The 12,930-nt window shown below is 43.7% G+C and overlaps 1 protein-coding gene across 3 annotated transcripts in view; it reads right to left on the reverse strand.

Moving 5' to 3' along the window:
• Positions 1-12,930, reverse strand: part of MLXIP (MLX interacting protein) — a 45,475-nt gene that overhangs the window by 6,704 nt on the left and 25,841 nt on the right. For 2 of the 3 annotated variants that reach the window (XR_009724075.1, XM_061344568.1), the window contains exons 4-13: positions 11,749-11,838; positions 11,427-11,468; positions 10,003-10,174; positions 8,421-8,510; positions 8,097-8,188; positions 7,292-7,952; positions 3,818-3,939; positions 2,901-3,087; positions 2,223-2,347; positions 174-272 (exon numbers count right to left, since the gene is read on the reverse strand). Coding sequence is in view for 2 of the 3 variants with exons in the window: in XM_061344568.1 (XP_061200552.1) it covers positions 174-272; positions 2,223-2,347; positions 2,901-3,087; positions 3,818-3,939; positions 7,292-7,952; positions 8,097-8,188; positions 8,421-8,510; positions 10,003-10,174; positions 11,427-11,468; positions 11,749-11,838 (1,680 nt within the window). In the remaining variant the exon portion in view is untranslated. The remainder of the gene's footprint in view (positions 1-173; positions 273-2,222; positions 2,348-2,900; positions 3,088-3,817; positions 3,940-7,291; positions 7,953-8,096; positions 8,189-8,420; positions 8,511-10,002; positions 10,175-11,426; positions 11,469-11,748; positions 11,839-12,930) is intronic. The other variant, XM_061344569.1, reaches the window with a different exon arrangement.

Genomic DNA, 12,930 nt, shown 5'->3' on the forward strand with positions numbered 1-12,930 from the left:
TTTGACTGTAAGCCATGGATTTATCAGTCTTCCCTTTGCAAGTCCCTCAGTTTGAGTATCTTCAATGACTGACTGGCATTCTCAGTTGACAGTGAAGAGATTGAATTTGCTATTAAGTCTTTTTAGAATGGCTCTTGCTTATATTTCATATTTAAGTGCCAAAAGTTACTTACCGACTTGGAGTTAGTTGAAACCAAGCTGTTGAGAGTACTGAAACCAATCTTGATATTAAACCTTCGTTTTTGTTCCGAAATGTGCTTCATTCTTCGATTCTGCATGAATAAAATCAGCTCAGTCTATGCTGTTCTCCTTTAATGTTCTACTGCTATGACTATTTCAGCTATTCAAATTCACAGTGTAATTTCTGTTGAATTGTGGCATTCACTCTTCCCAAAGCCACATTTGCAGTGATTTGTTATTTATTAAATAACTTAAATACAGAAGTTATTTTAAGCAATTTAAGTTATAAAACAAGCATCCAGTGCCAATTCCAAACCCTGTAGGTTTTCTTTCTGAAGAAAAAACTCCTGGGACTACTGAACAATTTCATTTTCTGAAGTCAAACTCCAGTTTTGGAGGCATGAAATTGCTTAGGATCTTGTTGAAATCTGTCAGTTTAAAACAGTCCATATCATTTATTCCTAACATATAACAGGCAGTCTGATAAAAATGACTAAGAAATAAAAATCCACAACTCTGGCCTACCCTAAAGATAAAGGCTTTGTCAGGAATTAGCACTTTCATTTGTAGCATTAGAAACTTAGAAGTTCCTTCCACCAAAGCACTTTGAGAATGCATTTTTGGCAGAGCCAGACTTCCTGGCAGTAGCCCACCATCACCCCATTTTATACTGGAGGAAAACAATGTAATAGAGCAGCAAAGTGGCTGACCAAAACCACAGAAAATGCAGGTTCAGGAGCAGAACTGAGATTTGCTGTGCCCTCTGTGCTTTGCCAAACTGAAAAAACAACATTACCCAGCAATACAGAATTGTTTAGTCTCACTAGGAATGAAGAAGAGCAAAAGAACATACATCTGGAGACTGGCACGCATTGCTGTTTTCTTTCTTGTCCCACCAAAGTCACTAACAGTACACTTCCAAAGCAATTCTTGTCTAAGCAGACCAGTTTATGTGGCTATAATGCCCATCTCGTTGCAGTGGCCTTACTTTTAAGAACACTTCTCCACCTAGTGGCCACTCTCCCATCCTCAGCGAGACCTACTAATTTCCTCCTTCGCTAACTTGCTCTCTAGCAGCAAGAACAGGCTGCAACTACCGATAATGCTGATGATTAGGCTGATTATATAGGCTGAGATACTGACCATTTATGCCAAGCAAATAACTGCAAACTTTTATCAGTAACTTGCAGTATGCTCAGCAAGGGGCAGATCTCTGCAACAGAACTAGAGCTGAGTGCAATCACAGGCTGCGTTTTAACTTACCTTTCTGCCCTGGGAGTAAATCACGCTGACAGCAACTCATAGGCTATACAGAGAAGCCAAAAAGGGCTTGGCACTTGCAAAATGGTTAAGTAACACTCCCTTTCACAAGAGAGGGGATGAGAGGGTTCCAGCTGATTGTCCTGCGCTGGTTGTTTGTGGGTAAGCTTCTCCTACCATCACAGAAAGTGTTATGACAAGGTCAGCTCACATGTGAGGTACAGCCAGCTTTCAGATGCTACCTCTAGACTACTGAGTTCTTACCCAGTAAGTCTCAGAGTGTTTTACAGCTGTAACTTGTGGAGTCTGTGGAGCTGCTTGTCTGTGGAGCAGCACAGTATCACTGGAGACACGTAAGTAACTCAGCAGGTCGAGAACTCCCCCTCCAGTGATGGCCAGAGCCCTGCAGACTGAAGACACCCAACAGAACAATGGCAAAAAGCCACAGTTTACAAAAACTAAGCCTGAAGCTTTTGACCAAGTAAACTGAGACCTGTCATAACACTCCTGTGAGCCACAGCAGGAACTGCTGTCATGACCATAGGACCTGCAGAGGTACAGTTAAGACCAGGCCCTCTGGTAACACATCCCTGAGAAGGAGAGTAGATCACTGAAGTCTGACATTTTAAATTGGACAGAACAGCGTGGATGCAGCACAACCTACGCCTAAGGCACAAACACTTTGCTGTTCCTGAAGCACAACTTACTCTCTAGTCCAGACTTCAGGGCAAAAAAGTAGCTACAAAGGCAAAGAAAAGCACCTCAAAGGAGAAGACACACACCTTAAATGCAGCCATATTAGGGTCAGTGGCAGGTTTTCCTGAGCAGCTGTTCTGGGGAGACTGTGGACTGGGGCTCTGCTCAGAGGTGCAGGGGGAAGCTTGGCCTGAATTCTGGCAGTCTCGGTCTTCAGAAGGGAAGAAAGACAAGTCATGTTCACAAACAACTTTCTGTAGCAAATGGAGCTGTTGAGAAGTTTCTGTTCAGAATTGAACTGAAATGCAGTTGGTAACAAAATTATACTCACTGATGCAGCAAACACATGCTAGAAAATGTCAGCATTGCTGGGAAAGCTTAGTACTTCATGGCACAAGGATAATACCTCTCAGTAGTGGTATGTAACACTCCCTTCACACACGTTTCAGCAAAGGTATGTTGAATGCAAAGGCTGCAATTCCATCATCCTGCTAGACTCCTCTATTTGAGGGCTTTAATGGCCTGAGACATGATGGTAACACTTACAAGCCCTTTACCAGCAAAACCAGCATATGTTTCTAAAATCAGCCCAGACACCACTCTATCAACAGGCATGCAGGAGTCTTTCCACTTACCTACTGTTAACAAGGATTGTATCTCAGATCCTCCAAAGTTATAGTTATGGTACAAGGCCCATTTACACCCTGCCTACTCAATGGAAACACATGTGTAGGGGAGAGAACGCTTACAGCTTTCTAACTTACTAGGTGTAGGTGAGGGAACTTGTGAACTGCTACTGTGGGAAGGGATTTGCTCTCCTTTCACCAACACATCCTGGACTACACTAGGAGAGAAGAGATGTGAGACTGTGGACTGGGTTTGTTGACTACTTGGTGCTCGCTGTGCTGGACCAACCAGAATGTTACTACGGAACTCCGTCACCCCGGGAGCCTGGGAACAGCATAGAAATAGCACAGAGGAGAACAGAGAAAGAACAAGAGAGCAGGAAGGGGAAGGGTGGGGGCAGAGCAGAAGAAGAGTTGAGAGAAAGAAGAAGGAGGGGAGAGAGAAAGAGAGATTTGTTACCTTGCCTTTCACTAAAAATAGCAAATTAATACATGATTAACAATCTGATGACACGAAACAAGGGCTAATACATAAGGAATTGGCAGGCACTGAGGTCAGACTTCTGGCAGGAGACCAGTATCCTTTCATAACTTTAAGCAGTATTACAACACATCAACAACATAAAATACTAAGATCTACTTCCATCTTCTTGCATTCAACATATTAGGAAACCCACTTGTAACTCCAGGCATGCTTTCCAGTGTGTAAATGGAAAGGCAAGCATCCTGGGTTCCTCTGGCTTCTGCATAGGTAAGAAAAGGCACAAACCATCCCCATTCATAGTACTGTGGTACACATGCCAATTTGTAATCTTACTGCTGTGTGAGACAGAGTCTGTGAAGACTACATAGTGCTTCCAGGCCCATAAAGTAACTAAATTAAAAATAAGCAAACATAATACTGAATGCAGAAACACATATGCACATAAATCTCACATATGCACATAAAAGGTGAGATTCAGTGGACTAGTTACCCTGCTGAGCACATTACGGCTCTAACTACTTGCAAGTAACAGGCCTAGAAAATAAATACATAGGTTTTTTCTTCTCCTTACTCTGACAATTCCAGCTGGTGCAATTGCAACATTAGACTGAGACGTGGCTGGCGTCAAAATCCCCTCTCTTTTTAAAGGTGCTGGAGTTACAATCACAGCTCTGGACTGTCCTTGAAAGGCAGCTGAAGAACACAATTAAGTTAGAATAGTTAATGAGACAAAAAAAATACAGAAAAATCAAAAAACTGGAGCTTATTTTGTGTGAAGTAACTTGTTACGGAACAGGGGAATGGATCAGTAGGCACCTATTTGGGACTATTTCTGATAATCTCAATCCCGTTTATCTAGTACAAAGGACTCTTTACACACCACCAGTTATTTCTGAGGCTTCTGATGTCCTTTTTCAAGGTGAATTTACAGAGGTAGGCAGTAAATCAGGGAGGTGCAAAGTGTCTCCACTCCATTGGAGCTGGGTTTGACAGCAGCGAGATCATCTTCACCTCTCATCACTTCTTGGATCTCACACTTGCTGACCCAGAAAGGGTCAATGACAGAAACAAACTGAAGGATGCATATTCAATACTTCATGCTTCCTTGTGCATATAGATATTAAATCCTGTTCCTTTCTCTGCTAGCTTCTTTCACTATCTGGTTTTACAGTTGCTTTACATGACACACAAGCACAAGACAATCAAATGTGACTGGGAATCAGCACCAAAATTCCAGCAAACAGGATAAAGGACCAGCACTTCTGCAGTGTTACACAGCTAGAGATAACGGTGAATAGCAGCAATTGTCTCCACAAAGAAAGTTACACAAAATTCACAAACCCAGTCTGTACAGGAGCTTGCCCCCACAACAGGAATCAGCATCCTTGCTCTGAAGTTTTTTCACTACTTTAGTATTTGAGTCTAACAGAAATCTGTGAAGGTCTCTATTTAACCAATGCAGAGGTGCAATTATTACCATGGCATTAATGCTGATGTTGGTCTTACCTCCACTTCAGAGAGAACACGATTAACCATCCTGTATTGTCACTGAGGGAAGAATCATACAAAGACACAGCTTCTGTATGCTTTTTGAGAAAGCTAAATCAAACTTGCTTCATTTCATTCATAGCCTGTATTGGCTTCAGCTCTCCTTTGTACTAATAGTCACAATGAATGAAAAGTGTCACAATAGCTCAGGCACTGCAAACCTACCCCTCTGCAGCTCAGCATCAGGATAAGGAAGGACACATATAGCAGAACAGAACAACAGTGCAGGATATCTGATGTCCTCTGGTCCCTGGGACCAACAACTGTGTTTTTAATCAACTGCATAGCCTTTATTACAAAGGCCTGTGGACAGCACAAACCTTGTGTCAGCCCTTGTGTGGGTACATCTGGCAGAGCACTGTCACTGGGGTATAGGGAGTTCATTCTTTGCCTGAGCATTCCCACATACAATGCTGGAATCACAACCCTTCCACTGTTAGCTACTGCTCAGCTGGACTTACGACATCTCTATTGAGCTCAAGAGGCTGCTCCTATCAGTGCATTAATGCTGCTACACAGACTTGGTACTTCTGACTTCCCCATTGGGGTAACTGTAACAGTCAGCACATACTTAGATGTCCCTTTACACTTTTCAGGTTTCTGTCCTACACATGCATCGTTTGTGGACTTTCTTCTCAAACCCACAATGCTCATCCTGAAGTGGTGAGAACAGAGCTTTTTCCCATGTGAAGTCTTGCACCTGATGAGACAACCCACGCAGATCTTTGAGTCCTTGTATCACCAGTAAATGTAACACACCCCTTTTGAACAAGCCAGGTTATAGTACAATCTGCTTTGTAGTCTTGAGACGATTTCTTTGTCCTGAACACAAATGACAGGTGTAAATGCCTCAATTACAGGTACTGAATATTCTATTTCCAAAAATAAACCTCTAGATAAAACCTTGCACTTAACCTCTGAGCTTGGTGTCCCAGCAGTTTAGGAGCACTGTGATCCCTGAACACATGCACCTACCAGGAATGAGTAACAGCAACAACCTTAAATCTAGATGAGAAACAAAGCCATTTGTTGTGTTGGCCTAGAAGTAACTGATGAAGCCCTGGAAAAAGAACAACCCAGGAAGCACTAAGGAGGCCAGCAGCAAAGGCTTCTTTAAATGAGAGTTGCCTGCAATGCTTTGCTAGGAGAAATGCATGTCTTGACTACTGAAGGTACACGGACTCTTGCTTTATAATGTACTAAACACAGAAACACTGCCATTAACACCCCAGTACTATTAATCATGGACCAGCCTAGTGGAGATGCTAGAATTAGACCCGTGGGTCTGTTCTGCTCCTGAACAGTGTTCTTTTGGGGGAGCTGTTTGTTTGTTTATGATGCTGTTTTTTTTCTGGTGGGTAACCACAATGCCAGGCCCTGGCAGACACAGCTACTCCTTAGTGAACCCTGTTTAGCAACACTGCTCCAGGCAGGGCTTTTTTTGCATTATTGTTGCACATTTCAAGTGGCTGAAGTCACTTGGCCCCTAGCCAGCCCAAGTCTTAAAACCACTGTGCAATAACCCCAAGCATAAGTGTACTGCCTGTTCTGCTCTAGCCTGAGCTTTCCCACAAGAACCACCAAGCAACTCCCTCTGTTCGTATTTGCTATTCTTAGCTTTGTGCAGTGCTGATGGCTCTAAATCACACCCAATGAGCAGGTCCCACGTATCAGTTCGGCACTCACACTCTGAAAATCACGTGCTTCTGACAGCTTCTCAAACCCATAGATGGCTTCAGACAAAGATCTCCAGCTCACCCTACCTGTCTTGAATCCTTCCCCACTGGAAGGGCTGATTCTCGTCACCCCAGTTCTGCTAGGGATTACTAATGGTAGATGAGAGGCACACTCCTATGCTTTCATCTGGACCAATGCTGTGCTCTACTTGAATAGCTGCTCCCTTGTTAACACTTTACTTGGTCTAAAGAAGTGTCAGGCACACCTAAGATCAACATCAGAATACATCCAAAGCATTACCAAAGGATGTGCCATGGTACCTGGTGTTACAGAGTGAGATGATGCATAGCAGGCACAGGAACTTGTCCAGGGCAGCCAGATGAGTGAACAACAGGGACAGATCTGCCATTCTCCATCCCTACCTCTTCCTCCCATCTCCAACCCTACTGTGGCTGAATGCTCCCAAGGCACAGTTACTCAGAACAGCATTTAGCTTCAACATCAAGGTTTCTATGGGGCAGGAACACAGAGCTCTAGTCATCCCATGTGCTGATGCACCTGTACAGCTCAGCACGAAGTTTTACAAGGAGAAACCCGCTTCTCCAGGTCAGCTTTTCACACTCACAACCAAACCGCTGCTTCAAATCCAGAGCATCCCACTGAACAGCATAGCCACACACCAGTGGGTTCAGGGGTTCCTTGGACACCCTCAGGAAGCTGTATTTTTACTTATTATGTAAACCAAGACAAACAAGAAGGTATCTCCCTCTTGCAAGTCCCACTCAGCAAAGAGAAACATCACCTCACGAGAGCTTCTCACCTGGGGTGATGAAGGCATTCTTTAATAAGGACACATTTTCAGGCTTCGGAGCAGGCACTATTTTTTTTGACTGTTTGGGCCTTGTCCCAGCACTGGCCAGAGGAACAGCTTTGAGGAGTGCAAATGTCAGTTGGGACTGCAGCTGGGGCCAGGGCTGCCCCTGCAGGACAGTAGTCTGGAAAGCCATGTTACAAGGCACTCCTGCACCCGGCTGCTGCGTGGCCAGGACAAGGTTCTGGCTCTGGCTGAAGGTGGTGGCAGGGGCGTTGTGGGTCAGAGTTGCAGAAGCTGTGTGGGTGATAACTGTAGACTCAGAGAGGCCAAACTTCTGGGTTTCTGGTGCAGCAAAGGGAGCTGGTGGAGAGCTTATGTTGGAATTCAGAGGCACTGCAGGCAACGGGGACTGGTGCTGTTGCGTTGCAGGTTGAAGCAGTGGCAGGGGAGTCTGAAACACTGGCATAAAAGTCTGTGGCCCACTGAGAGACGAGTCAGGAGTGTAGTCTGCTGGCTGGATGAAAGATCCCTCACTTTTAATGTTCAAACCCTGGTCAGCGCCAACATCAGGAATGACAGGAGCAGGTACTGAGGAAGTAATGAGTCCATCACTGATGTTCCCTGCTGGAAGTGTGTTGGGCAGTGAACCCGATGGCAGGACAGGAGACTGTCAGGAAAGAGAAATAGCACAGATTCATACATGCAACTCTTGTCTGAGCTCCTTTTGAGAAGGACATGGCTCCTGTCTGTGAGTCTTCAGAGCACATATGTGTCCGAGATGAGGCTCTTCGAATACCAAGAACTCTCTTACCTGGGAAGAATGGTTGCTGCTGTCTGTGGTAGCTGAGTTGACAGCAGATGCAGAAGGGAAATAATTATTGGAACGACTGGGTGTGAATAAATCTGAAATATAAAAAGTCACCCATTACTTTTCTGGTTTTCATACTCAAGGTATGCAGCAGTAGTTTAATGTCATACAGAATTCTTAAAGTACCAGAAAATGTTCCAAGGCAAACAAGTGTTAAATTACTTCATCACTAAGAAGTGTTAAATGTTAAAAACTAGTTCACAACTCACTGCATTTTTAAAGAAATCACTTGAGATAGATATAGATATAGATATATATGATTCTTACCCTGAAAAGGCTCAAAAGTATCCATAAAATCAAAATTTGGCTGGAGAGGTATAAGCCCTGGTTGAATCATGTCAGCATTTCCTAAGTGTGCTGCAAAATTCAGGAGACAGATTAGATTAGCGTCACATCACTCACACAGTTTCACCAGTAGGAATATAGCAGTTGACTACATCACCCCACACTCCACAGCCAGGCTTGGCCAGGGTGCTTCCAGGAAAACTGCTGCTGAAATGAACTGAGCATCTGCTTTTCTTCACAACTGCAGCACAGCTCTGAAATCAAACCCACTGGGAAATGAAACTTTCAACTAGGAAAATGGAAGAGGTGACACCCGAAGGCTCTAACAACTGGAGATTGCCAAGTTTGGATACCTCCTGCTCCCAGACCTCTTGTCCTGCTCCTGCTGCACAATACAAACTTGCTAGGAAGCACAACCTAAACCACCACAGCTCCTAGAAGAGGATTTTAAAACTAAACTAGCATACACTTAATTTTGTCTCTAGTACACTTCATATCATACCACAGAGTGGTCTGGGTTGGAAGCGACATTAAAACTCATCCAGTTCCAAGCCCCTGCCATGGGCAGGGACACCTTCCACTAGAGCAGCTTGCTCCAAGCCCCAGGCTGGACACAGGTCCAAACTGGCCTTGAACGCTGCCAGGGATGGGGCAGCCACAGCTTCCCTGGGCACTCTGTGCCAGCGCCTCAGCACCCTCACAGGGAAGAGCTTCTGCCTAAGAGCTCATCTCAGTCTCCCCTCTGGCAGGTTAAAGCCATTCCCCTTGTCCTGTCCCTACAGGCCCTTGTCCAAAGCCCCTCTCCAGGTTTCTTGCAGCCCCTTTAGGCATTGGACCTGCTCTAAGGTCTCCCTGTAGCCTTCTCCAAGCTGAACCAGCCCAGCTTTCTCAGCCTTGCTCTAGAGCAGAGCTGCTCCACCCCTTGCAACATCTCCATGGCCTCCTCTAGACTCGCTCCAGCAGCTCCAGGTCCCTCCTATGTTGGGAGCCCCACGAGTTAAATGCAATGCTACAGCTGGAGTCTCATAAGAGCAGAGGAAACTGCATATATACTCCATGTTGCTCTGGAGTTGCTTAGACATCCATGCAGCAAGGATGATGTGTAGTGGACACCTGCTGTCTCATCATAATCAGAGCTATCAGATACAGAGGACTAAACAGAGCTGTATAGGCTCTTGGGACTGGTTTTACGGATGTGATTTGCACTTGTTCTAAGGGATGCATCTGAAGAAAAATACACAGGCACTCCCTTAAATACACACACGCATAATTTGAAATAAATAACAAAGCCTTCACCCCAATAAAGGTAAATACTGCTTATTATAGATTTATTCAGAGCAACATTGCCAGGAGCAGCATGTAAGAAGCTAAGATAGAAAATAAATTTGGATGAATAAATGAAATACCATCACCTAAAAAGCACGAGACAGCTGCATTCTCTGACCTACTTTTATCTCTATCAGCAAAGATAGATAAATTTCCTAAACAAGACTAGAAAAGCAGCAAAGCAGCAAACCAGACTTCTAGTGTTCCCACTGCAACTCAGCTAACAGCCAACACATACCTATGTCCCTGGAATTTGGCCAGGAAACCAGCTGATGTGAAGACAGTGTGGAGAACAGTGTGTCGGTGAACTCGGACATGAGCATATCTGCATCCAAGAGGCTGCCTTCCTCCATAGGGACAGGGGTTTCTCTGCCATACCTTCTTTTTTGCCAGAGAACCACATCATCATCCTGCCAAAGGAAGGGAAGGAAAATCAGACAATGCTAAAGCAGTCTGGTCTGCTATATAAAATAGCCTTAATTTTTCACATCTTTAGAGAAAGAAATTCTTCTTTAGGAGCCATGCAAAGGGACTGAAAGACACCAGTGGTACTTCTGATACACCAACAGCTTCAGCTCACTGGTTTGGGTCTCAACAGAAAGCTGCAGTAGAATACCACATCATTCTGGGAAACGTTTTTGCCCCCAAACCAGATGTTGAATAGAAGGACTTAAAACAAAACAGTCTCATCAACAGTTTGTAGTTTCATTGAATATACATGTATTTTTGCACCTAAAGCTTAACAATCCCTTGGACTGTATAAAGATTTTAACGTAACATGCACAGCAAAAATTCAAAAACAACTCCTATCTTGAAGTATATCTGAATCTCTGAAACATAGGTAAGTGTACCTGTAACCTGACTTTGCACAAGGTATGCTGAGATTCTTGTGGGCACAGCCCATGCAAAATACATTGATTTACCTGTCCTTCACTACAGGCTAAGCCAAATTGCATTGCCTTCCATTTGCTGCAAACGAAAAGCACAGACAGGCTCCTGTGGCTGAGCAAACATGCAGTAGCTACACCAACAGACCATGATGGTGCACTGGAGCTCAGAGTCAAAAGAGCTGACTAGTTTTGTAAACTGGAGTGGATCCAGACTCATGCTTGGCTCCAAAAAACACCCCCAACATCAGAACAGTGCTTCTGACCACCAATTTATACACCCCAAGTTGGTTTGATGACTTTAGGGGGCATACTAAATGATGGTATCAATGTTCCTTTAAACACTTTGCCTTTTTTAGGATCCTGGCACATTATCCGCCCACGTTGTGGGCAGCAGGAAGAGTTGCAATATGTAGCACACACATCTTCACAGCTCCAGTTACACAAACTAGGCAGTAATGCAGTTACAATTCAGTAATGAGATGAAATAATGTGCCAGCCCTCAAGGAGACTGATCTTTCTGGACACCCAATACTGATTGCTATCTCTTCTGTCAGAACACTTTACATTCAACCCCGCCTCCATTCAATTGAAGTTACAAAGCTTACAGCTCTCTACAGCACAGAAACACCATGGCTTCCAACCTTAATTAAGGCTAAAGCAAAATGCTTGTCTTCAGATTTTAATCAATGCAAGCTACTGCACGTTACAGCTCTGTCACTTACTGCAGCTTCTACCAGCACAAATGATGCCACTTATCAGAGGTATTACCTACCCTGACCAAACTTGAAAGATCTTCATCTTTATGTTTCTGTAACTGCAAAAGAAGAACAAAGCAGGTGTTAAAGTCAGAACAGGTCCTTGTGCATGTTAATAGAAGACCTTTTTTTGCAAAACTTTTAAGTCCCAAACATGCACAGTGGGTCCCTGCACAGTAAGGTTTAGTTAAGTGGGGCTAATCAGCGAGTATGCCTGTAGTAGCTTATCAGCTGGTTTACATATTCTTGCATGCTGGCAAAAGTGACATCGAAACTCAAAAAGCAACTACATACTGATCAAGTTCAAATAAGGCATTTCCACTGTGTAAAACAACAGACCCTTTTCTTGAAGTATGTTCTCCACTTGTGGTATTCCCTGATAACTATTTCAATTCTTCGTTTCCAGTACTTCCCTTCTGTTGCAATGGCCTGAGAACACAAACACATACCAGGAATTACACAGACTCACAGACTGGCTGAATGGTCAGTACATTTCCAAGCAAATATTCAGGCATAAAAGATGCAAAAGAAACATGCTAATTCTGTATGAGCTCATGTATCAGCAGCCTACACTGTCCCAGAGTTCAGTTATCACAGGCACATCTGACAGTACTAACTTTATCTTTCCCACAATCAAATAACAAGAGATGATGTCTGACTGCACTGTCAGCATCTCCCACATCAGCTCAACCACAACCAATAGCTAAGACGTGGCAAAAAACCAAAACAAAGCAAATTAACTTCAAAATTAATTTACTGAGGTGTAATGTATAAAGCAAAATACAATTCCCTGTTCTGCAGAAAAACAGGCAAAGAGAATTTCCCAAGGCCACATGAACATGCACACATGTACACAAAAGCTCTTCAGAATGACACAAAGCAATAGAAATGCAATGTCCAGCTCAGTAGTGACTTTGTGGGCCACGTTAACAGCAACAAAAGGATCAGAACACTGGGCGTTTAATGTATCACAGACAGCAGTGTGTAAGTTGGGGACAGCAGACTAATGAGAGTCTTAGCACAACCTCCTTGTCTTCTGGGGTCACCTGCCAACACAAACATCAACACTGCTCTTTCATAAGCCTGAGACAGTTCTACAAACTCATCTGGAACTCCTCTGAGTTATAAATTATTCTAGAGTTATGAGTATACAGCCACATATTGCCCCCACAAGGGTCTCAATGGTTTTCTGCACAGAGCCAGAGGGCAGTCATTAGTTTTCTCTTATGTTTAAAGACCAAAAAAATGAAAGTGCACAGACTTGTATTTGCTCTTTTTGTCAAGTTACCTTGAAAGAGAAAAAAAAAACCAAAATCACAATTGCTCATTGTCTTGAAAGCACACCCTAACAATTGAATAAAATACAGAAAACTCTCACAGGGTCACTTAGATTCAACCCTCAAGATGTAATACTCATCACTGATTTCCCACTGACTCCAGCAATCTCCAGCCAGAAAAGAGAGGAGGCTGTCAAAATCTTAACTATTCAAATTGCACTTCTATACCTGCCCAGGGGAGGTT

Source organism: Neopsephotus bourkii, unplaced genomic scaffold, assembly GCF_033783945.1.
Source record: "Neopsephotus bourkii isolate Nb327-2 ecotype Australia unplaced genomic scaffold, CSIRO-AGI_Nbou_v1 NB_230, whole genome shotgun sequence".
In the NCBI taxonomy this organism is placed as follows: domain Eukaryota; kingdom Metazoa; phylum Chordata; class Aves; order Psittaciformes; family Psittacidae; genus Neopsephotus; species Neopsephotus bourkii.